Below are 24524 nucleotides of genomic sequence, written 5' to 3' on the forward strand. Positions count from 1 at the left end.
GTAAAAATAGGCTACTTTTGAACAGTCAAACAGGGTAATGTTAAGAAAATAACAACTCTTTGTCATGTGTATAACTCTAGGGCTCATTAGCCTCACTTCAACTGAACAATGGTTTCTCTATGTTCTGTGCATCTACGCCTATCATTAAAATGTAAAAGTATGCTGACTTTTTTTGCTGATCACTTTTTAGCTTTAATCCCTTATAATGGACCAATTGGGACAGAGACCATTTCTAACCACTCATGGAGATAACATTGGAAACTTCTGTTGTAAACATTTTAATTCATGCTTTTTGAATTGTCCTTATAGGTCACATGTTAACGATGAAGTTGTGAGTTTGAATCCCAACAAAGGTGCGTCTCGAAGCAAAACACGTTCAGATGATTGATGTGCTTATCGTATAAAAGGTTTGACAATTTCACAGAATTAAGAAGTACTCAGTAACTAGTTGCATAAATCAATAGTCTACACTGGACTCAATGACTTTGTATATAATATGAATCAAAATATAGTAGCCAGAACTAAACGGGAAGGTAGTGTTGTTTCATGTTTAATATGCAGTATATTTGCATTTATGTTAGCTGTTAACAAACCATGCAGAGACCGTTTTATATGCTACAGTAGCCTGTTCTTTTAAGATTTTTAATATTGTATAGCCCATCGTATACTATTTAAAAACATTCACTATTTGTCTTTCATTTGTGTGTAAAAGGCCATTTTCATTATTTTGATGTGGCAGTATGCACATGTTAGCCACAGGTAGGCCTACTCCATAGGATATTGTGGTGTCAGTTTCTTGCAATGGAAAAAACAAATACACCAAAGTTTTAAAAAAATTAAAATTTGACCATACAAAATAACTTGTGGTGAAACTTGGCTCTTGTTTTGTTTTTGTTTTTTATGTTTTCTGATATGATCCAGATTGTGTGGGCTAGTTGATTGACAGTTTTGTGTGTTTTAATAAAAGTTGCAGCACTTTGGCGCTATTTTAATCTGTTAAGGAATGTTAGGCATGTACACGCATATCTGCAACGGACCCACACACGCGCGATATGTTTGCTGCACGTGAAGATAAATAAATAAATAAAAACCTTTCCCCCGCCCACCCTCCTCGTGCCCCCCATGGTGGGCGGGGCTTCTGAGCTCTGCACAATCATGCCCTCAACAACTCTGCAGTTTCACAAAAGAAGAAAAACCATCCGGTCACTGCTGCTGCTTGATGTAAGTGTCCCTCCGGTTTGTTCTGAACGGAGCATTTCTGTTTTGTGCTTTTTTTCGTCTGTTTACCGGGTCAGTGTGTGTCTGGGCCCGTTAGTGTGTGTGTGTTTGTGTGCCAGCATGGTGGAAACTTCAGCTGTGCAAACTTTAGGAAAGTTCCCACGCCCGAAACTTCACGCATTTTCTTGCTGATTTTGCTTGCGGGTGTTTCCCAGGCTGCATTCACTCCTGTTTGATATAGTGTGTTGCAGTTTTTGTGAAGTGAAAAGGAGCACGAGACCGATTAGAAAGACAATTTGGTGGAGGAGGGGGAGCCGGGGAGGGGTACAAACTGTCTTCATACTTTCTGTCTCTACTTTCTATCGACTTCCTTTTTATATTCTTGTGACGCTCGTAGCGTTTTTCCATAGTTTGTCTGTGGGGTGACCTCCTGAATGTAACCCTCTTTAATAGGCTACTTTCAAAGTAAGATCTTTTGACGAGCACCATACACTGTAGTTTACAGTAATCTCCTATGTTACTTTAATAGTAGGATAGTTTACCGTTATAACTGAGCTTAGGTCTGGGATAAATGGAAATATGTTTAAGTAGATTGTGTTTGCCTGACCACAGCAGCTGGATCAATCCATTGTGTGGGATGGTGAGGATCCTTCGTGATGTGACTGTGCACCTCCGTGTGTGAATGAAGTAGCCTACAGTATTAAGTACTAAGTCATACAGGGAGGGGAGTGTGGTTTCAGTGGTGCGTTCAGCCGAGCACACTAGCCTACTCCCAGCAGAGCCCTTCACTGCTGTCTCCTTCAGTACTGCAATATTTAACTGAATTTACTTCATTGTAATCTTCTATAGCAAACACTATTCTACAGTTTTGTATACATCTCCTGTGATTTGACTTTACTGATCTCTACTGGATATGTTAATAGTTTTCCTATACTATTTATATTTTATATAACTCCTTTGCTGGTTATTTTATTTTAGGTCTAGTTTATTGTAGCATCTCCAAGTTGCGTGCCTTGGTGTTATTGTGCTGTAATTCAAATGTCCTATAGTATGTAGTAGGCCTACTCTGTGTCTATATTGACTTTATTGTAATAGACTGTATCATCATCTCATATGTCATTACTTTAGTATGCTTCAAGTATTCCTATAATATTTCAACAGTGTATGTAAATATAGTGCAGTACCTGCCGTCTTCATCAGTATCTTTCATATAAGAACTTTTTAAATAGAACAACATAGTGTACTCTCATGTTGAGGATGTGTTCTCCTGGTTCACCATTTCCTGTTTTTGCACCCTGCTGCTGGTGCTGATGCTATTGGTCGGTACTTAGTCAGTATTTCCTGTTGCACTCCAATAATAGTTTATCAACTACGTAAATGTAGTTGTGCAATTTAACTGGCCCATTTTGACCCTGATATACTGTACTTCCCTGTAATGTGTATTATTTTTGTATTCTGATGTTTTGAAGTTGGTCTGTTTGTCCTGTGCAACCTTAATGTATCTGACTTGAGTATTTTTATATTTAAACACTATTTGTGTACAGAACCACACATAGACTCCAAATGTCTCTGCTGTCCATATACTGTATTATAATCTCATAATAATACACCTATAATATTTATCCGCTGGTAGCCCTGTAGTTATCTCTCTGTCGGCCTCCTTCATTATAACATCTGCAGTTTTCTCAGATACTTAGGGTCTGTTGCACTGATTCTATTGTTCACTTTATCTCAAAAACATTTTGTTGCAGAAACGCTTAAGATAACATGATCACAATATTGATCCTGAGGAGGTAAATAAGCATTAGGGCAGCAGCACAGGAAACACAGCAGATGAAGTAAATGCCAAAAGCATATTTCTTCTGCTCTGTATGTTGTCAGCTGCTCTGTGACGACCTGATTATACATAGATTTGTTATGGTACACACACACACACACACACACACACACACACACACACACACACACACACACACACACACACACACACACACACACACACACACACACACACACACACACACACACACACACACACACACACACACACACACACACACACACACACACACACACACACACATATGTGTGTTTGTGTACCATGTGAAGTATAACTACTACTACAACTAATATTTATATTGTATATACAGTAGGCCTAGTACAGTATCAGTGATTCTTGAGAACCGGGACAAAAGGCCGTCTTCCATATACAGTCATATGAAAAAGTTTGGGAACCCCTCTCAGCCGGCATTATAATTGACTCTGCTTTCACAAAAAAAAGATAAAAGTGGTATGTCTTTAATTTACCAGGAACAGCTAAGTACTGGGATGTTTTCCAAACAAAGATTTTTTGAAAAGCAGTATTTAGTTGTATGAAATAAAATAAAATGTGAAAAACTGGCTGTGCAAAAATATGGGTACCCTTGTGGTTTTGTTGATTTTAATGCCTGTAACAGCATGTAAAACTGATGACTTTAAACACACAGTTGGTTGGATTATGTTGTTAAGCCTTGAACCTCATATAATTGTCTGTTTAATCATGAGAAAATGAATTTTAGGTGCCTAAATGCAAGTTGCACTTCTCTTTGACTCTCTGCTGAAGTGAAACAGAATGGGATCATCAAAACAGCTCCCAAAAGATCTGAAAAACAAAGATTGTTCATTGTCATGGTTTAGGGGAAGGCTACAAGAAGCTTTCCCAAAGGTTTCAATTGTCAATTTTGACTGTAGGGAACGTTGTCAGGAAATGGAAGGACACAGGCATAGTGGCAGTTAAACCCAGGCATGGCAGACCAAGAAAAAAACAGGAGCGGCATAGGTGGAGGATTGTGAGAATGGTTGCACACAACCCACAGATCACCTCCAAAGACCTGCAAGAACATCTGGCTGCAGATTGTGTATCTGTACATCGTTCAACAATTCAGCGCAATTTGCACCAAAACATCTGCTTTTTATAAAGACCAAATAACTTAATTTTTGTCTCATCATTCCAAAGCATTTTCTTCCAATATGAAGCTGGCTTGTCTAAATGAGCTTTTGCATACTCCATGCAACTGTATCTGTGGCGTGGGCGCAGAAAGGGCTTCCTTCTCATCACCCGGCCATACAGATGTTTTGGTGCAAATTGCACTGAATTGTAGAACCATGTACAGATACACAATCTGCAGCCAGATGTTCTTGCAGGTCTTTGGAGGCGATCTTTGGGTTGTGTGCAACCATTCTCACAATCCGCCGCATATGCCGCTCTTGTACTTTTCTTGGTCTGCTAGACCTGGGTTTAACTGCAACTGTGCCTGTGTCCTTCCATTCCCTGACAACGTTCCTTACAGTAGAAATTGACAATTGAAACCTTTGGGAAAGCTTCTTGTAGCCTTCCCCTAAACCATGACAATGAATAATCTTTGTTTTTAAGATCTTTTGGGAGCTGTTTTGATGATCCCATTCTGTCTCACTTCTGCAGAGAGTCAAAGAGAAGTGCAACTTGCATTTAGGCACCTAAAATACATTTTCTCATGATTAAACAGACAATTCTATGAGGTTCAAGGCTTAACAACATAATCCAACCAATTTTGCGTTTAAAGTCATCAGTTTTACATGCTGTTACAGGCATTAAAATCAACAAAACCACAAGGGTACCCATATTTTTGCACAGCCAGTTTTTCACATTTTATTTTATTTCATACAACCAAATACTGCTTTTCAAAAAATCTTTGTTTGGAAAACATCCCAGTACTTAGCTGTTCCTGGTAAATTAAAGACATACCACTTTTATCTTTTTTTTGTGAAAGCAGAGTCAATTATAATGCCGGCTGAGAGGGGTTCCCAAACTTTTTCATATGATTGTATGTAACTGCTGTTATCTCCAAAAATAAAAATATATAAAATTATAGATGTTATTAGGGATTAAGAATAGAATGTCTGGAGCACAAGTATCCCCTTCAATTTAATTTAATAATTTTTATGTCAAATATATGACACTTGTTATCTTCTCACGACGTCCAAAACAGTGTGTCCACAGAGAGGGTTTAAATCTTTCATATGCAATAAAACCTGATAAAAATGTACTTTAATAATTAAAAAGTGTTTTTTCATCAAAAGCAACACTAAATAATCTCTCATATCAATAAAAACTGTTTTTCTTCAACACATTCATGTTTTATATGTTTTCAAAGTGGGGGGACACTTTGTCACCACCATCAGACAATCCATTAAAATGTAATAAAACCAGCCACAATAAGGGGCAGCTGTCACCATGAAGGACCTCTTGTCACATTCTACCTCTGCAGAGTACATTAGAGTCAGACAGGCTCTGATTAGTGTTGTAGTTTTAGAGTATTTTACATTACAAATCTTGAATGATATGTGATACGTCAACACCGACTTTTCAATTTCTGAAGAAGTTATTTGACATTTTTTGATAATTTTATTTTCCTGAAGTAGTTCATACTAGCACCTATTATCAACAGAAAAACCAAACTGCTACTAGAAATATCTATTTGTTCTGTTTAAGAAACGTTAAATATGTCAACACCGTCAGATATCAAAAACATGTATATTCATATACATTTTGAAAATATTTTTTGTGGCCTCTATCAGTTTTGGTGAATATTTGTGATCACCATACATCTCATGGGTCTAGCATAAAATGAGGGAACATTTATTTGTGTTTTTTGGTGTCTGACGGTGTTGACACAAAATAAGGAAGGGCAAGCTAAAAAGCCCATTTTGATAAAAATTACAAAAGCTGGGAGGTTGTGTCAAACCTTAGCTTAGTATACTGTATGTTGGATACATGTAATCTAATTTGCCTAAACATAGGGTTTGTATTTTTTCAACATTGCACCCTGATATATATATATATATATATATATATATATATATATATATATATATATATATATATATATATATATATATATATATATATATATATATATATATATATATATATATATATATATATATATATATATATATATATATATTAGTAGTACGGGTGTGTGTTTCTGTTTGTCTGTCGTATTTAGGTTGATGTGACTAGTTACTGAAACGCAGAAACATAATTATAGACAGATAGACGGGTTGGTGTGTGGTTTGTGAGCCAGACCTCCGCCTATGTCTTTTGGACAGATGTAATTATAGAGGCCTGATTCTAAATATGAACTATACAGATGCAGATTGTTACAGACGCGACTGTCCGTCTGTCTCTAGTCAGTTCTATTTCTACCGCTCGGAGTCACAGTTTCCCAGAGATCTTTACAATAAGACCATGACATGACACATTTAATCCACCGACCCCTTGATTCATGGGAATGAAAAAATCCACAAAGAAAGGGTGAAGCTTCGGAAAGAGCAACAGAAGAGGAGATTTCTATTCCAGGACAGACAGACAGAAAGAAAAGTAGGTGTTGGCGTTACAGAGTAGGCAGCTGGACCATGAGACGTGTGTGTGTGTGTGTGTGTGTGTGTGTGTGTGTGTGTGTGTGAGACCAGGCATAGCGGTTTCGACGTGCCTTTTCCTCTTTTTTGTGTTTTGTAGAAAAGTTAGCTAATGAGGTTATATTTTCATGTTTTGTAGAAAAGTGATAGGCCTACTCATTTTAAGAGAGCATCCACACACGCCCCGCTTCCCTTGTAGTTCGACTAAGATATTTCCGTTTTCGTCAATAATCCAATTTCCTTGTAAATGAATAACTTTGTTTAACCATTTACAATTGTTTTGTATTGCTTCTCTTTCCACCAGAAGCTGCTTCATAGCATTATATATTTTATATTGTATTTATAATATTCAATTATACAGAGTTTAAATGTCTGACTTTCTGTGAGTCAATATTAACAGGAAAGTAAGCGTTGCTGAAATTCCCTTTCCAAACTACCTCACTGTGTGTGTGTATGTATGTGTGTGTGTGTGTGTGAGTTTGTTACTTTTTCCCTTTGGTCACTTTAGACACTTTATTTCCATCCTGTGTATTCTGGTCAGTGACACGTTGCAGCACTAACAATGTCCTGTCTGAATGGAAACTAAAACATCTGTTTTAACGCTGAGCAATAAACCTGAATTCTACCTGAATGGTAGCAGAGGATTGTGGATTATATCATGCAGTGTTTCCCACAGCGTATTAAGGTTAAGGCGCCAATGCAATTCCTTTAGTGCCACCATAAGGTTGACATCTGTGGTCTTGAGGGAAATATCTTTACAACTTTCGGATGGATTGCAATTAAAGATATTCATGCCCCCCTCGATCAACTAATTGACTAATCTACAGGTATTTTAATTTAAGATAGCATGAGCCAAGTTGTGAGCATGAGCAACCCTTTACTCTCATAAATGTCTATCCCTGTCCTGCCAAGCTTCCCTCTGTCTCTGCCTCTTCTGTTATTTCATCTGCATTTTCATAAACAACAGGGATATAATAAAACAATATCTTGGATTGTAGGTCAGTCCCACTCTATCTGTCCAGCTGGCTGGATATTCGAGATCCTCACAAAGCGTCAACGTATACAGTATGTTTGTCCAACACAGTAGCAGCATATTCACCAAAATACACAGAATAAATCTTTTGAAAGACGACACGTTTCTAATGTCAACAAAAAGGTTTTATATTTTATTTCAGACAATTTTTTCCCAAGATGATTTAAAGTTGAGAATAAAACATGTATTATCCAGTAAGAAACTGATTTGCGGCAGTTGTACCAAGCTAGAGAAAGTGTGAATATGAAATATCAAAAATATAGATATATATTTGCGAGACAACAAAGATTTTAAAAAAAATCCAAAGTTTATTAATGTCAACTGGTTCCTGGAGAAAAATAGATCAAAAGGCTTTCACCTACGAAGGGGGCCTCTTTTTCATCCCCTCTCATTTTCTACTATTTATGCTCAGATGTAAAACAAACACAACACAATTATTTTTTTTAAACCAAAACATAATATCGTCCCAATTGATTGTTCAAACGTGCAACCAGAACAATCAATTGAATTAAGTTTTGAATTTTCATCACTTTGGCAGTCTGCCTGAGAACTGACAGCGTTTTCCTTCAGTGGTTTCTCCTGCTCCTCGCTGTATTTCATCAGCAGAGCAGCTGGTTTCTATTCTGCTGGCCGTCAACACAGGGGTCAGAGGTCACAGAGACAGAGAGAGATGGGAAGGAGGGCTCTGCTGTCACATGGTTTTCTCTGCACAGGAAACCATGTAGCCTTTAACCTTGTCACCACCCTGCCCCCCCTCTACGAAGCCCTAAAATAACATACAGACACTGTGTCTCCGCTGACAGTGATTAGCCCTACACTGTACTCTCAACTCTGTCTCCGTTCAGATTAAAAGGTTTTTGAGTTTAACTTTAAATACTTTTTTCAAATTACGTTTTGAATTACATTACATACACTTGGTAATCTCCTGGATAATGATACGGTCATCTTTTGTGTTCTGACCTTCAGTATGTATTATTTTAACTTTCTCTCATAAAAATCTTTTTGGTTCTCTTTCACATTGATTGGATTGCTCCAACTACTACAGTACACATGAGCCTCTCATGCCGGCGTCTGTATGGAAGAGAAAGCAGGTGTGAATCGGAAATGTACAAATTGAGATAGCCAAAATCCATCGCCATGTTTAATGAATTGATTCAAGTCTGATCTTGAATCGGAAGGAAAACGTTGTAATTAGCTTCAGCTCCAACTGTCCAGCACAGCGGCACTCTAAACATTGTCAGTAACTATTCCCTTTCATACAGAAGCCCCCCCTACGTACATGTTTTGGGTATTTTACATGTTGGTTTTGTGTCTGAATAAACTCCTGTTCCCATCACGTTAATGTTAAAGTCACAATAATAATCTGATAATCCTAACATTACTGTAACACTTTACACGAGGCACAAGACTCCACTTAAAATAAACTATATTGTCATAAGGCTCCTGTAGGCCCAGTTTGTTCCCTGACAAAGAAAACACTATCTTTCTTTACTTTCTTTCGAGTTTTCTCTCTTCAATCTTAAAAAATTCTCTGTTTCATTTCTAATAATGTGCAAAGAAATTTAGTTCCGACTTGCGTCTTAAAAGGAGGACTGGTCAGTTTTCTCCATAAAGCCCTCTGTCTCCCAGGAGACCAAGAGCTGTGTCCGTCATGCTCTGTTTTGGCCCCAGACTCCACACTGATATACCTTGTCCACATACATTTGTGCTGAAGTGACATACAATGTGACTCAGGTGATCACATTCTTAGCTTGGTGAAGAATAGCCTTATTTGGACTTCCCGTAAATCTTGTATGCATAGCAATAGGTTAAAAGATTCATCTCTGTTCTCCTCAGCTGAGCTTTATTATAACATTTCTGCGTGAGACATCCAGATCTCCTGAAACTTCTTCAGTTAAGACACGAATAACCAGCTCCACTGATTTCTAGCACAACATGCACAAAAAAACTAAATTTAATTTGTTAATTAATACTGTGGTGAAAGTGGTACCATTGTGGTGTGAGTAAAGTGACAAGTATTGAACTACTTATTTAATTTGCCACATGCTTGTTGTTCAAGGCTTTTTTATGCACGATGATTTTTGAGACAAGACCCTGTAAAGAATGTTTGCGTATATCCTGCTCTATGCCGACTTGGCGCAGCTTCTCGATTAATAATTTTAATCACATTATGTCTGAATAAAGCTGTAAGAATTGTAAGAAATGTTCATTAAAGCAGTTCGGATGGATGTGAGTTTGAGCATTTCAGCACAATCATAATATCCCGCCTTCCTCCAATGCAGCCCCACCCCCTCATTCCTATCCCCGTTTTTTTTGTTTTGTTTTTGAAGAAACTTAATTTAGGCTACACAAGCAGACTTACTTGCTTAATACTGTCTCCGTGCACAAAGTGAGTTATATTGTGGCTGAAGAAACTGGTGGCTGTAGTAGGCTACCGGTACCGCGCTGATCTGCTTGTATCACTGGTTTCACTTCAGATATGTCGGCCAGAACACCACTTATGCTTATAATGAGACTAGGAGAGGAGGAGTAGGGTTTTATCCGCTCTTTATTTTCCTTCTTTCACAGGCACAGCCGCATATAGATCGCGGAAAAAGAACAAAGGCTTAAACTCCGCTCGTGAGGAGACGTTTGAACAGCTGTTGCGACTCGCGAATCGCAGCCGCTAATAACATGCACAAACTATAACTTATAACAGCGATCGGGACTACATGTACATACTCACACACGGGTGATTCACATTTACACTCAGATAAACACGAATGATGGCTTACTGTGGCAACTTGCTCACACACATCTCACCGAGGGAGAAGCGAAAGGAAACTTACTGAACTGGCTCTCTGGCCGACTGACGTCACGGCCCAACACTAAACAAAACACAGCTTAACACACTGTAAGAAATAACAAGAAATAACAACACTGTAACCTTTTCTACAATGGTCGCTACTCGCTAGGCTACTGTCTGCCGTGGAATCAAAACAAACCCTTTCGTTGAGGACGCGCGTGCACGAATGCGCGGTACACAAGCAGACGGCAAACAGACAGGTCTGTCGGCCAATTAAATCGTTCGGTCCGAACGATTTGATTGGTTGTAGTTTTCACCTAATATTATGAGACTGAAATAATTGTTTCTTTTTATTCCTGGTGGGTCTACCATGCATTTTAGAGTGTAAAAACCTTATTTATACCATTTTAAAGTCATTTAAAATAAGTGTAAAAACTCTACAAAGGTAAGAATAGCTTTAAAAAGTTGGGTGTGCGATTTTTATCAGAAGCCTGAAAAGGGCTAACAGAAATATACATGTCTCGCTGTAAAGTTTGTTTAGTTGGGGACTTTGTGCCATTTATTAACTTTTTTAACAGATATCGATCCATGTAACCTTGACTTTCCGATCCAGATAAAATGTCCAGCTCCACTGGACTGTCCACATCAGTTTTCCCTGCTTCTGTGCGACAGACCTTTGTACCAGGACAAGTTTGCATAGTCAACATGGCACACATTCAAGCTCTGTGCTAACATGCTAATACAGATTAGCTTCCTGTCAGGATCTTTTCCCAGCCTTTCTTCTGAGAGCGTTGCCCTTACCAAAGACGTGTGTTTGTGTGCGTGCCATTGTGTGTGTGCATTTGTGTGTGTGGAGGTAATCATTATCTGTCCTGACTCGTTTCCTTTGGTTTTGTTTTTCCACTTTTCAGTTCCTGTAGAAAAGTTGTAAAGTGTGGTGTTAATTGTATTTGTTGATCTTGTGGTTGCAGTGGTATTGGGCCTTTTTTTCAGACAGGAAATACAGTACATTCTTGTCTTTATCTCTCAGTGAAGTATTTTCGTATATACAACTTTGTGGTTCTGGCTGTAGTAAGACACACATTTATGTTCCAGAAAGAGCAATAACACTTGTTATCTATTCCTTTTTTCTATTATTTTTTTTTTAACTTTGTTTTGGTCTTGACACAAGAAGAATATCCGGAAAATGTTGAAAAAATCCTCCTCATTCTCTAAGCTAAATACACTTTTTCTAGTGTTGAAATTAGCTAAAAGTCTACAGCAAGGAAAATGCAACATACACATTAAAGCTATAGTGCGTAACTTTTCCATAAAAATTAATGTTAGTTACATTCAAGCCTTTGCCAAACGAGTTGAAAAAAGTTGATTAAGCCTTTCAGCTCCTCTAAATACCGAATATATCAATATGGCAGCGTTTACAGACTGGTATCATTTCCTGGCGCAGGAGCTCAGAATTTTTTTTCAGTTGTTGATTCTACTGCTATGAAAAAAGCAGTACAGCAGAAGGTATAAAATCCGTGTGTGATAACCGAAGGCTTACCTCATGTATATGCGCCGACAGTGTTGTTGTAATTCCTCAGAATTCTTCAGGGGGAGGGGGGGTCAAATAAATTACTCACCATGGCTTTAATGTAGCAGGAATATAAATCTTGAAATATTACTTAATTAAGGCATCGAATACTTCTTTCACCGATGCAGAAATGTTACAGATATATGTTGAAATGTTAAAGTGCATTTATTTCGACATGAAATGTGAAATTGCTGTAACAAGGTTCAGGTTGTCTAAAGGAGCTTTAGTTCTGCTTCTAGAAGGGAAAGTAATACTATTAGCTGTGTGTGTGTGTGTGTGTGTGTGTGTGTGTGTGTGTGTGTGTGTGTGTGTGTGTGTGTGTGTGTGTGTGTGTGTGTGTGTGTGTGTGTGTGTGTGTGTGTGTGTGTGTGTGTGTGTGTGTGTGTGTGTGTGTGTGTGTGTGTGTGTGTGTGTGTGCATGATCGTTAAACCTGCTGCAACAATCATTATGAAACAAATATCCTCTACACAACAGAGTAGTGAAGAAAAAAACACACCCACACACACACAGGGAGAGAGAGTGGGTGAGAGACATTGAAGTAGACAGGAGGAGAGCGGGAGCTGAAACAGGAGAAGCTGAACTGAATCCAGATCTGATTGGTATTCAGAGAGCGAGTCGGTCTGCGCGGACACATTCCTGCAGGACTAGAGGAGAGGTGTGGTGTGGAAGGAAGAGGGTGACTCCATTCATTAGCAAAAATAAAAAGCTAGTCCCACCTCCCTTTCTCTCTCTGATTTTCCACACTGCCCTCTTCTTTGAAGTGTGTTTGTTGTTGATGATCAACATGTCTTGTTTGTGATAGGGGCGTCATGTTATTTGTGTTGTTGTTGTTTCTTGGGGAGTTTCCTGTGTCCAGTTTGTTAGAAATGTTTGATGTAGAATAATCCTTTTTTGTAAATATGTTCTTTTAAATAACTAGTAATAAAAAGCTTATTTTAGATGAGAAGTTCATTATAACATTTTTGGGGGGATAATTACTTTGGTTTCAATAGTCTCTTGTGTTAATAACAATATACATATAAATGGATAGTAAAGGTTTGTTACAAATGGTTAGATGTAGATGATAAATTATTGTAGATAGTTTGTTATACATAATTAGTATTACATAGTTTCTTATGGATTATAGATCTATTATAAAATCTTTGTCCTGGATAATTAGTTTGTTCTAAATAGATTGGTATGGGTTAAAAGTTTGATATATGGATTGGTAAACCACATAATTTTCCTGAAGTAAACCAAAAATTAAATAAGGAAGTATGTTGTTTAGTAATCCAGGCTACTTCCTTAAACCTGCCCAGCAACAGGATGTCTTAAATTGAGGATTTTTTTACTGCAGCAGTCCAACAACAACACTATGATTGGACAGCCAAACATGTTAGAGTCCAGAATTATCATTAATGTGTGCAGCAGTTTAGAGTCTAACTAGTAAGCTGTTTTACCCAAGTTAAATCTTGTGAAGTATTATGATGTAAAACTTTTGCTGAAGTATTGCTATGTCTTTCTTTCTGACATAGGTGTGACCACATATCCTGTCCCCACCAATCGGAAAGCAGCGTGTTTCCTGGGACAGGAATTTAAACGCTCAGGCTTCATGAAGATGGAGTTGAGTGTACAGAAGAAAATGTCCAACAGATGACCCTGTCAAAAGGCCGTCATAGCAGGCTGAGAGCTCAACCACACGTCCTCGGTCCTGCCGCCGCCGTCCACTCATTGTCCGTCCAGCCATGTTGTTGAAGAGGAAGCTGTGTGTTGCCCTGGCGATCGCTGCCATCCTTTTCCTCATGCTCGCCAGTCAGAGCATTCAAAGGAGGCATTTCCTCCCCCTGTCATTAGCCCTGCCCATCAGCCGAGCCACGCCCACTGACACCAAGACAGGTCAGGGGCTGATGTCATCATCCAAGAGATAGAAATACAGTCTCATAAACCGAAAGCGTGACAAAAAAGGGCAGAGGGTGTACGTCTACATTTGTAATGATCAGTTGTACCGTGTAGCCCACTTAAGCAAATGGCTTTTTGTGATATTGGGCTTTATAAATAAAAACGTATTAGAATTGATTTGACCCTCCTTTATTATAAAGCGGTGAACATTACACAGCAGATGATTTCATGTCGGTAATAAAAGTTGCCATTTTTTAATACCCCAGTATACGGTATTACCGCTTAAGGCTATCCAATGATGCCTTGTTCTCTGACTGTGACTCTGTTTGTGTTTGCAGTAGTTGAAGAAACAGTGCATCCTGCTGATCTGACCCTTGAACCTCCCAGCACCCCCAGACCTGAAGCCAAGGAGGAGGCTTTAGAGGACGCAGAGCATGACCCGAGGTAACAATGCATTAGGTCATTGACTCTATATCCCATGAGTCCCTGCTCTGTCCCTGTGTGACTCCTCTGCGTCGGCCTCTTTCAGGTCGTGTGGTTGCAGCAACTCCTGTGTTTCAGACCTTGAGGGGTCAGACTGGTTCAGCAAACGCTACGACCCCAAACAACAGCCCGTCCTCCGAGAGACCAACAACAACTTTGACCCTGATGCAATCAGATGGTGGCTGGTAAGGACAAAAAAAGGGAACGGTGAAGTTTCAAATAATGTTTATGTTGCTTTAAGCCATTGATGACTAGGATGCATGTCCTTAATGCCTGAGTGTTTTCTGAAAAAATAGTACGAATTGTCAAGTCTACCAAAACCTTAATATCTAAGCCTGTGTAGCACATAGAAACATGAAATAAAATACATTTAAAAGTTAAGGTTCACAGGTTTTATTTAAACATGCTCCCTTAGCGCTTACAAACCAACACATTTTTCTAAAAATCGTAAAAATTAGATGGGGGAGAAAAAAATAAATAATATAAAATATTTAAAAATAATGTGCTAAATGAGGTTATAATCCTGCTTCCTTTTAGCATGGATAGTAGTGACTGAGTGTGCAGTGGAGGGATAAATATAGGCAGATATAGGAAGGAGGAGATAGCTTTATTTTATAATTTAGTTCAGTTATCACTGGCACCATAAATCCAACTTCCCAGTACAACTGGAATGCAGACTGACTCCCGCTGTCGGGAGCCGATCAGCTGGTCCAAACGGCTGTATACCACGGAGATGAAACTTAACTATTGCCTGGCTGGGCTGAATTTGAGTTGGAGCAGCAAAATATAGCCTAAATTCATAAATATTGTTAATAAATAGATGCAATGTGTTGAGTGATTTTCTTTAGTAGCCTATAGTAGACCTAGATTCTGCGCTCCGAACGCCACAAACTGTTCTGTAATAGCCTACACTATCGCCATCACAGCCGGCGTATTTTTTTTATTATTATTTTTTACTTATTTTTTATTTATTTATTTTTTTACGTGATTTTTGGCAAACCACACAACTTTTGGGTGGTAACGTGGTCTTAAAAAATCAACAAATCCCACCTCATGTGTATTTGAACCAATGACGGTACATTCTATGCTGCGCACTCCATGAAAATTAGAAAAAGTAACAATGCTGCGCAACGCAGCATCAGGCAGGAGATACAATGTGGCATAGCGCAGCAGCCGTCATCAATGGGTTAAAAGGGTTATAAAACATTTTAACTAAGGCTGTCCGCAATACCATTTTACAGGCTTCTTGTACTTGTTGGTTTTTCCGAGCGAGTATTCGAATACTCGTTCTAAAAAAACACACCATCAAAAACCACAGTAATAATCCCAGTGTACTCCCTTAAACCTAGTTTGTGGCACAATACAGTAATCTGCGTCGTTTGTTGATGATTTAATAACTTTTGAACAGTTAGTACTTCGGAGTTCCTTACTTTTTCCCAGCTGTTTTAACAGCTGTGTTGTGCCAAATCAGCTGTCCTCTGTACCATCGTAACCCTTATATTAATCCCGGAACGTGCATCTTTTCGGGGACTTATAAATCGATACAAATATCAAATGTTGATATTCTTTTGTGTCCATATTATATCCATTATTGGCCGGGTATTCCCGTGATGCAAGCCAGTCACTGTTGATGGGCGCAGCGCTGCATAGCTAACGTAAACAAACAGCTAAGCTAACGTTAGCATTTCGCCAAGCAATTGCTTTTCCTTCCGAGATCGCGCTAACATTGTGTTATAAAGTTAATGGAAACAAATAGGCTAATCCAGTGGTTTTCAAACCCTGGGGGGGCACGGAGCTATGGCAGGGGGGGCACGGATGAATATGTGAAAAAAAGAAAATTGTTTGTGTTTTTGATATATTAAGCAAATGTAAGTTATCATACAAACAAAGGAATACAATGTTTTGGTCTAGATAGTTAATAGCCTAATAATTGAATCAGATCCTCTGGGAGATAATCCGAGGTTAACTATAGCCTATTTCAGCCTTGTCTGTGGAAATAAAGGTAGCTGGACAAGAGTTCTTCTGCTTCGTTCCTCTCACTGCATCTAAATGCATTCACTATATTACAGAGAAATATGTCCCGTAAAGAAAAAGAGCACCAAGCCCAACCCAGAGGACCCTGCATAATATTTTATTTTAAATTAATATTTTTATGGAAAATTGATGTGTGTTTCTTCAATAGCTTCTAATTCAGCCGACCCAGTGTCTCCAAATTATTTGTTCACACAAAATTCCTCAGATTTAGCCTCTTCATTTTCCTCTCAAAGTGCACCAGCATGCATTTCACTTTAAAAAGTTGAAAAAAAAACTCCCGGGGGGGCCTACCCCCGGACCCCCTAGAAGGGTCTGGACCTCGGCTGGCTAATATTTTCACCCAGCAGGACATTAGAGGCACTACTGAGAAAGCACTGGGTGTGTGAATGACATTTAACAATAGTCAATAATTTGGGCAAGTCTGTCTGCCTATCTTTCTCACTCCACTCAGTCACTACTATTAATGCTTAAAGGAAGCAGAATTAAACCACTGGATTAAGATGTTCAAATGTATTTAAAAAAAAGCAAAACAAAAATATACTTAGATAAAGATGTTAAAATGTTTTATATGTTTTATGCAATATAATTAATTAAAAGATCTTTCAAAACACGCAGGGATTTAGAACTTTTTTTTGGGGGGGGGGGGAGGCTCCGCTGAAATTTGTTCTCTGAGGGGGGGCTCACTCTCTCACACTTTGAAAACCCCTGGGCTAATCTATTCTTCCACCATCTCTCTCTCTCTCTCTCTCTCTCTCTCTCTCTGGTATCACACCGGTTGCGCTTTGAAAGGTCAGCAGCAAACTAGGTATATTCCAAATACTGAATTGAGCTTCGAACACTATACTTCACAAATTAATACTTGAATATTCGAAAACAATTCGGGCCAGCCCTAATTTTAACAAATCAGGTTCAATTAAAAAATATTATTATCATTATTATTATAATTATTATTATTATTATTACAGGTTGCTGTTTGTGTGGACAGGCTACCTGCTTAAGACGAAATTTTGCCCTTCAAAATGAAGGTCATTTTTTGAACTAGCATCCTCGTCCAAGCTTTACATGTGTTTTATTACTGTAAACTAATTTGGTTTAGGTACTTAAACTGTTTATATTTATAGAGATGTTATACTATTTGCAAATCTACATAATATTGTTTTATGCTCCCAGTTATAAAAACAAGAATAGCGTTTGAGCTCCTATAGAGAGAACAATTGCAGCTGCACACTGGAAGTGACTCGACAGCATTAAATGTATGTGTCAAGAAGACTGAGAATTGCACAATGAGGAATGTATAATTTTCTGTGTGACAATCACACAATGTGTTTCAGTAAAAAGTCACAAATGAAAATCTGTATATTCAGAAGATTCTAATGTTAAAAGTCTTAAAAGTTGTTTTTGTGAAAGTTGTCAGCATTCTGGATGAAAAGACAAATGTCTGAGCAATGCCTGCGTATATAGATTAAGTCCTGCTGCAGAAACCATTAGTTGATTAAAGCGCTGCAGTGGGGGGAGTAGAGGGGAATGCTGCTAACATCATCAGTCTGTTCCACATTATATTGTATATACTGTACGCGCGCGCGCGTGTGTGTGTGTGTGTGTGCGCGCATGTGCGTGTGTGATCTTAATAAGATCAAATAGAGCTCTTTCCTGCACTTAAACTGCAACTGTTAAAAATGCATAAATAACCTGCATCATAAATCAAAATAAGGATAAAAAAATGCTTTTAGGGCTTATGGAAACATAATTTATTAAAAAAATGTTTGTAGCCAGACTAGAGGCAGGATATAAATATAAAAGTTTAATGAAGCCGAATTAAAAACGATACAAAATGTTTCACTTCTCCACAGAGTCTTCAGCGGTCCAGTAACGACCAAACTCTGGAGGAAGTGATGTCAGAGATGTTCCAGGTAATTTCCCCGCCCACCGTGGACTTCAGGCCCCTCCCCTCCCGCTGCCGAAGTTGTGCTGTGGTCGGCAATTCTGGTAACCTGCGGGGGTCAGGACACGGCCAGCTGATCGACTCACATCACTCTATAATCAGGTACGCTTGTCCACAAACAAACACACACACACACACACACACACACACACACACACACACACACGCCTTACTTTCCCCCTCACCTTCCTCTTCATCATCTTCCTCCCTTTTCTCCCCCGCAGGATGAACAAGGCGGTGACTTCAGGATTCCAGAAAGACGTTGGGAATCGGACGACGCATCACTTCCTCTACCCGGAAAGCGCGGTGGACGTTGCTCATGGCGTCAGCCTCGTCCTGCTGCCGTTCAAACTGAGAGACTTGGAGTGGTTGACCAGTGCTCTGTCCACCGGTCAAATAAAAATGTACGAAATAATAAATACAAATATACTCCAAATCAAGAGAGAAATACAGTAATTTGCCATTTTTTTAGGTACAGCTTGTTAAAACTAAAGCACTCATAACACAGTTACAGTTATACACATGAAATATATATATGTATTTCAAACAATCAAATCTTCTTCAAAATATGTTCATAATATAGCAACTATGTGACATTATAAGGATTATACATGCGTATGAGTATTCAAAATGCTTCTTTTTTTTTACATCAGACAGGACAACATGTGAACTTAGGTGTTAAACATTTAAATTAACACTCAAGGTACATATGACCACTAATTATTCTTTGTGTGTTTATTTAGGACCTACATGAGGGTTAAAGACCTGGTGGAAGCCGATAAAGACAAGGTAAAATAAATACTCACTCCATTTTACAGTTTAGAGTTTGTTATTATTGTAAATCAAGGTATTTTAGTTTTTGTTCCCGTTGTACGATTTTCATTCTCACTTTGTTTTGAGAAATATTTGACTTCATTATATTTTTTTTGTAAAAAAAAAAATCTCTTTTCCCTCTTTGTTTATGTACCTTAATGCAAAATACTGTTTGTGTGTGTATGTGTATAGGTTCTGGTGGTGAACCCGGTGTTTTTTAAGTATGTAAATGATCATTGGACCGAGCGTAATGGTCGCTACCCGTCCACCGGCATGCTTGCCATCGTCTTTGCTCTCCACACCTGTGACCAGGTAGGGCAGTCTTCTTCACATTCTGAAAACATTTACTCAACTTCATTTTTTTAGTTGAAGTTGTCATCTAATACTGTTGATATGCAGAATAGAGTGTCAAGAAATCTGGCCTGTTGGTACGTTCAGGGACAATGAGACCCATTTTTCTTTTATACCCATGTTTGATTATTTTTGTCCTTGAGTGTCCTTGAATGCATCGTGGGTTATAGAACTACAATGTGGGGTCACTGCTCTTAAATTCACCATTACACCATGAAAAGATGACAGAAAGATGTAGAGATTATCATCATCATCATGTCTTCATATGACACATTCAAATGTACAAATGAATAAAGCCTTTATTGACAGTAGTACAGCATGTCATATTTGGTTATGTAGTGTTACAACGTGTTATGTTGCAGTACGTCACGGCATCACTTCCTGTCCGTGTTTTAGGTGTCAGTGTTTGGTTACGGCGCCGACCAGCAGGGGAACTGGCATCATTATTGGGAGGAGAATCGCTATGCTGGGGCCTTCAGGAAAACCGGTGTGCACAGCGCCGACTTTGAAACCCAAGTCATCCAGCAGCTAGCCAAGGAGGGCAAGATCAGTCTGCACCTGTGACCCAACCACTCACCTTCAGACCTTGAGACCTTAAGCCGACTACAGACTCGTCTACTGACCAACAGATAATTCACCACTTTATTATCGCGACAAAGAACTAGCTACATATCGTCTGGTATCCAGCTGAGTGTGGTTGATTGGCGGCTGAGCGTCGGCACAACCCGACTGCCCCTCTGGTACTGAATAAACCAGTTTGGATCCAAATCAGGACTGTAAAATGGCTGCCAGTTTTGAGGGGACATGCGGTGTCCTTCTTGCACATCGATGGTCTCGTCTGTCTCAAGTCAAGACATCCACACGTGTTCGATTGAAGCCGCTGTACGGCAGCGACATTGCTACAGACATGGAACCTGTGGTGGAAGTGGGAGCTACACCTGGAGGGTGAGGCTCGGATATCGTTCCTGTGCAGACTCCTGCTGGTCTAAATGAGTTCCAGCTCAACGTGAATGCACAAACTGTTTATTTTAATTTTTTTTCTCGGGAACCGCCACTGTTCAAACAGACCCACTGTCCGGCTGTCTGCGACTGCAAGGACCGACCATGCAAGTTTTGCTCTGAGCGGGAAACAACCACAGACTTTTTTTTATATATTTTTTATTGGATTTTATGGACATTATACAGAGATAACCTCTTTTTCTGAATAAAAGCACTTTGCCCTGAAGAATAAATGGCACAAAGAGAGACAATGTTGATTATTCTCTGTCGAACCACATTATAAGACTTTTTGTATTTTATATCATGTATAATCCATCCATTTATGTAACAGAATTGTGACGCAAACCGTCCTAATGCGGAGGAAGTTTTTGTCATGACAGTTTAACTTTTTTTTTGTCTACATTTCACGTCACAACCATATATTGAGATCGAAGCAGCGAGGGAGAGGAGCCTGTGTTTGAGTGTCTTCATGATTCAAAAGTGTTCAGCTGATTTTACAGACTGTCCAAAAAAGGAAAATGCTTTCAGTGTTTGATTTATTTAAAAGGGCTAGTTTTTTTGCTCCAGGAACTGACAACGATAATGGTAAGGGAACAGGTCATACTCTACAACACAACTTAACATGTGACTGGTTGAGTATCGCAGAATGTTGAACGTCACGGACACACGTGATGTCACTAACTCCTCTGAGTCACAGCTCAGCGGAGGGGAGTGAAAAAGACAAAGAGACCATGCACAACTTTTAACTAAAGATTTATTTAACAAAAACCTAACCAGGACAAAGTCAAACAATCATTAATATCACCAGTGTGCGCTGTGCATGGATGAGTGGAAGATGTAGTGCAATGTGCTTTCCAAAAGTCCAACCAAAAATAACCAACCAGATGAATGAAGACACAAAGACTGTCAGCTGCCTGCTGGACTTCCTCTTAAAGGGAGACAACATGTTTGCAGAAAGCTATCACGCCTGCAATGTGAATGTACGAAAGCTGTAAATCATCACAGTCCTCTGAATGTTTGTGGCTTTGTTTACACTGAGTTTCAGGGCGTTTTCACACCGAGTTGGTTGGAGTCTGAATCTGGGTTTCGACTTCCCTCTTAGAGCGTTTTAGATGGGGTTTTTTTTAGCTCCTGTTAGTTTTGGTTAAGTCAGTGACCAGCAAAAACAGTATACCAGGAAGTAAACCAAAGTCATCAACTTAAAATACAATGATGTTGTTATTACTGCTGCCTGTCAACATAGACCAGTTTGTCAAATTAAGTATATTAGCGCTCTTACTTTTGTGCTCTGCTTATAGTTGTTTACAATTGGCATATTGTAGCTATTGTAAAGCTTTCCTGTTTTGTTGCTGAAAATGCCATCGATGTGGACTTTAGGGTAGATTACAACTAGTATTTTGACTGGGCACAGGCACCGAGCTGAGATGACCACTTTTAGGTAGACTCAAGTAAAAACTGACTGTTTGTTTCCAGATTCAGACCAATCTGCCAGTGTGAAATCGCTCAGTAAAAAGCCTCTGCTTGCTTGTGGACTGAGTGATTGTTAAAAGACTGCAGCACCCAACTGCCTCCCTGAGTCTGTCCCACTACTCTGGGTCGTTGGAGACCTGACTAGTATATTGGGGATAACAGATTACACTTTCAGACACTCTCCTACAAGTGCCAAAAAATTAGAGATGCAGCTGTCGGGACGCTGTTAGACGATCCCACAAGCACTTTGTTTGAAGCAGACTGAGGCTTCTATAAATAATCATAAAATGCTGAATCATCATATGGAGGCTGTTGCTCTGTCGTTAGCTCGGCTGCACTTTACAGTTTAACCCCCCTTTTCCTGGAAAAAGTTGCCCCCGGTCTCCTAAAAACCTGACTGATGAGTCATCACAGGCTGCAGTTTAATCTGAAACATCTGCTGCTAGTTTTAACAGGTTTTCCTTCACTGCTAAGATTTAACACTTTGTTTGCTTCCCTGAAGGAAAACTTCCCGCTGATTTAAACTAGAAAAATAATCCACTTTACTACAGCCACTAAAATGACAGGGCAGCAGCTCTCCTGAGTCCCTAGCTTGACTTAACATCTGGATGCAAGGTTTTTGAATTGGCAGACTGAGCTATAGGAAAACGATTTACCTTCCTTACGCTGAAGAAAATTAACTTTTGTTGTAAGTATAAAATCCAAAATTGTGCTTATTAGATTCCCTGCAGTCTCCACATGTAGAGATAATTTCCATTAGAAATCCAGGAAGATACGGATTAGATCAAACAATCGGCTGCTGCTGCGTCCTTCCTAAACAGCTGTTCTTTAGATTATGTCTGTTCAGTTATTTTAGCTTTAATTCAGCTCAACATGTTTAACTGTGACAGAGAGAGAAATACTACATTCACAACCGCCTGATAATCAGTTAATTCATTCGTTCGTTCATAGTTGCCAAACAGACAGAAGCATGTGTAATTTCAAAACGACATAAACCCACCACTGTCACTTTGAATGAAATAAAACATATGAAACACAATTTGAGAGGTTGGCTTTTTCTAACTCTGGAGGTTAACAAGGAAACCCTCAAGTCATTCCTGATACCACAAAGACAAAAAAAATAGAGCTTAGTTTTCAAGGAACATGTTTTGATATTACCACACATAAATGCATCTGGTTTTAGCATTAAACTTTTTTTGTTACAAAATGAGAAGTTGGTCTATTGTTTTAAAAAATGAAAAAGGTCCTATTTAATTGAGAGATCTTTTGTGTTGTGATATCTTGGGACATTAAAGGCAGTTGGAGGCATCAGCTGTGTCCCATTTCAGGCTCACACTGGATGTTACCTGAAAGTATAGCTAAACGCTGGTATTTACACTTTGGTCTTCGGTATCCCACAATCCTTTGTGCTCTGAACTGTGTTTGTGATCTGAACTAACGTGGGAGTCAGCGTGTGTGTGTCCGCATCTCCACTTGATCATTAACATGATCGAGTTGTTGTTCAAACTGAACTTCAAAATAAAAGTCCAGTGGTTTGTTTTATTTTGGAGGTGCCTGCAAATAAAATATAAAAATAAATAAAAGTATCATCAACCACATCGCTAATCAATCTGTGTCAGGCCGTCTCCATGGCAACATCATCACATGACCCGAGCTACATAACATCCAGTCTGGTCCGGATTTTTCACCGAAATGTCATCTGTAATGTTTCTATGGTGACAGTCAGAAGGCATGGGGAAAAAAACCCGGGTTGCTACAACAACAGGAGCCATGGTCAATTGGACTCGCAGGATGCTGGAGCAAGTCAGGACCGGACCAGCCCAGTCCGGGGACGGGTCTGACCTGGTCAATGGCAGATCAAGGAGGGTTCAGTTTTATGCTGCTCAGAGCTGGTCTGGTTCGATGCTGCTTTAGTTCTGGTTCTCCAGTGTGAATGATGTGGTTTGGATCTGTACAAGTCCTGGTTCTGTCCAGGTTCAGGGTTGTGTCATTCTATGAGCAGCTGGACGAAGGAGGACGGGAACAAACCTCTCTGGTCCGGTTCATCCTCTATGTAACCATGCTACACACACACACACACACACACACAGATCTTACAGGTCACATATTATGCTAAATGCACTCTTTAAATGTGTTCTAACATATCCATGGGTCCATGGTGTGCCTAGAGACTGCCAACATATTAAGAAAAATAACAATCTCTCCTTTTCTCACTCTCCCCCTTTCTGAAACCCCCACCCCTCCCCCCCAATATACTCCAGTCAGAATTCTCCTCGTTTCTGACCTCACAAACTGGAAAGCCAGAAGCTTCCACTGGGCAGCCCACACCCCTATTTCTTATTGGTCCAAGGCCCTGACAGATAGAGGGCGAGGCGTATCTGGCTTCGCTTCCGGACAGGGGGCGGGGGGAGCTCAAAGATTGTATATTTACGAGGGGAGCTGCAGCTCTTTTTAAAAAATAGGCCATTGTGAGATTAGCTGAACATCAGCATAGTACAATAAATTATC

General features: G+C 39.3%; 2 protein-coding genes across 4 annotated transcripts in view; one reads left to right on the forward strand and one right to left on the reverse strand.

Moving 5' to 3' along the window:
- Positions 1 to 1182: 1182 nt before the first annotated feature.
- On the forward strand, positions 1183 to 23755 carry st3gal8 (ST3 beta-galactoside alpha-2,3-sialyltransferase 8). Of its 3 annotated transcripts, none has more exons than XM_080026173.1 (9): positions 1183 to 1221; positions 13561 to 13921; positions 14263 to 14368; positions 14454 to 14592; positions 18292 to 18485; positions 18608 to 18787; positions 19127 to 19172; positions 19389 to 19508; positions 19944 to 23755. In XM_080026173.1, the coding sequence occupies exons 2-9, from the start codon at positions 13771 to 13773 to the stop codon at positions 20109 to 20111; spliced, it is 1104 nt and encodes a 367-aa protein (XP_079882299.1). In that variant the 5' UTR covers positions 1183 to 1221; positions 13561 to 13770; the 3' UTR covers positions 20112 to 23755. The 3 variants fall into 3 exon arrangements, with proteins under 3 accessions (XP_079882299.1, XP_079882301.1, XP_079882300.1); XM_080026175.1 differs by having other exon boundaries at positions 14266 to 14368; XM_080026174.1 differs by lacking the exon at positions 1183 to 1221 and adding an exon at positions 6536 to 6619.
- A 213-nt stretch (positions 23756 to 23968) lies between these two features.
- unm_sa1614 (un-named sa1614) overlaps positions 23969 to 24524 on the reverse strand; it is a gene marked incomplete at its 5' end in the record, with an annotated part of 30776 nt that continues 30220 nt past the window's right edge. Inside the window, one exon of the mRNA XM_080025627.1 lies at positions 23969 to 24078. Within this exon, the coding sequence (XP_079881753.1) occupies positions 24004 to 24078 (75 nt within the window). The 3' untranslated portion in view covers positions 23969 to 24003. The remainder of the gene's footprint in view (positions 24079 to 24524) is intronic.

This window comes from Ammodytes marinus (genome assembly GCF_949987685.1).
Source record: "Ammodytes marinus genome assembly, chromosome: 4".
In the NCBI taxonomy this organism is placed as follows: domain Eukaryota; kingdom Metazoa; phylum Chordata; class Actinopteri; order Uranoscopiformes; family Ammodytidae; genus Ammodytes; species Ammodytes marinus.

Excerpts from the sequence above, each read along its gene's own strand:
- st3gal8 (XM_080026173.1), top strand. The coding sequence starts at position 13,771 with ATGTTGTTGAAGAGGAAGCTGTGTGTTGCCCTGGCGATCGCTGCCATC. Across the intron at positions 14,369-14,453 it reads GACGCAGAGCATGACCCGAG|GTCGTGTGGTTGCAGCAACT; the intron begins GTAACAATGCAT and ends GGCCTCTTTCAG. Across the intron at positions 14,593-18,291 it reads ATGCAATCAGATGGTGGCTG|AGTCTTCAGCGGTCCAGTAA; the intron begins GTAAGGACAAAA and ends ACTTCTCCACAG.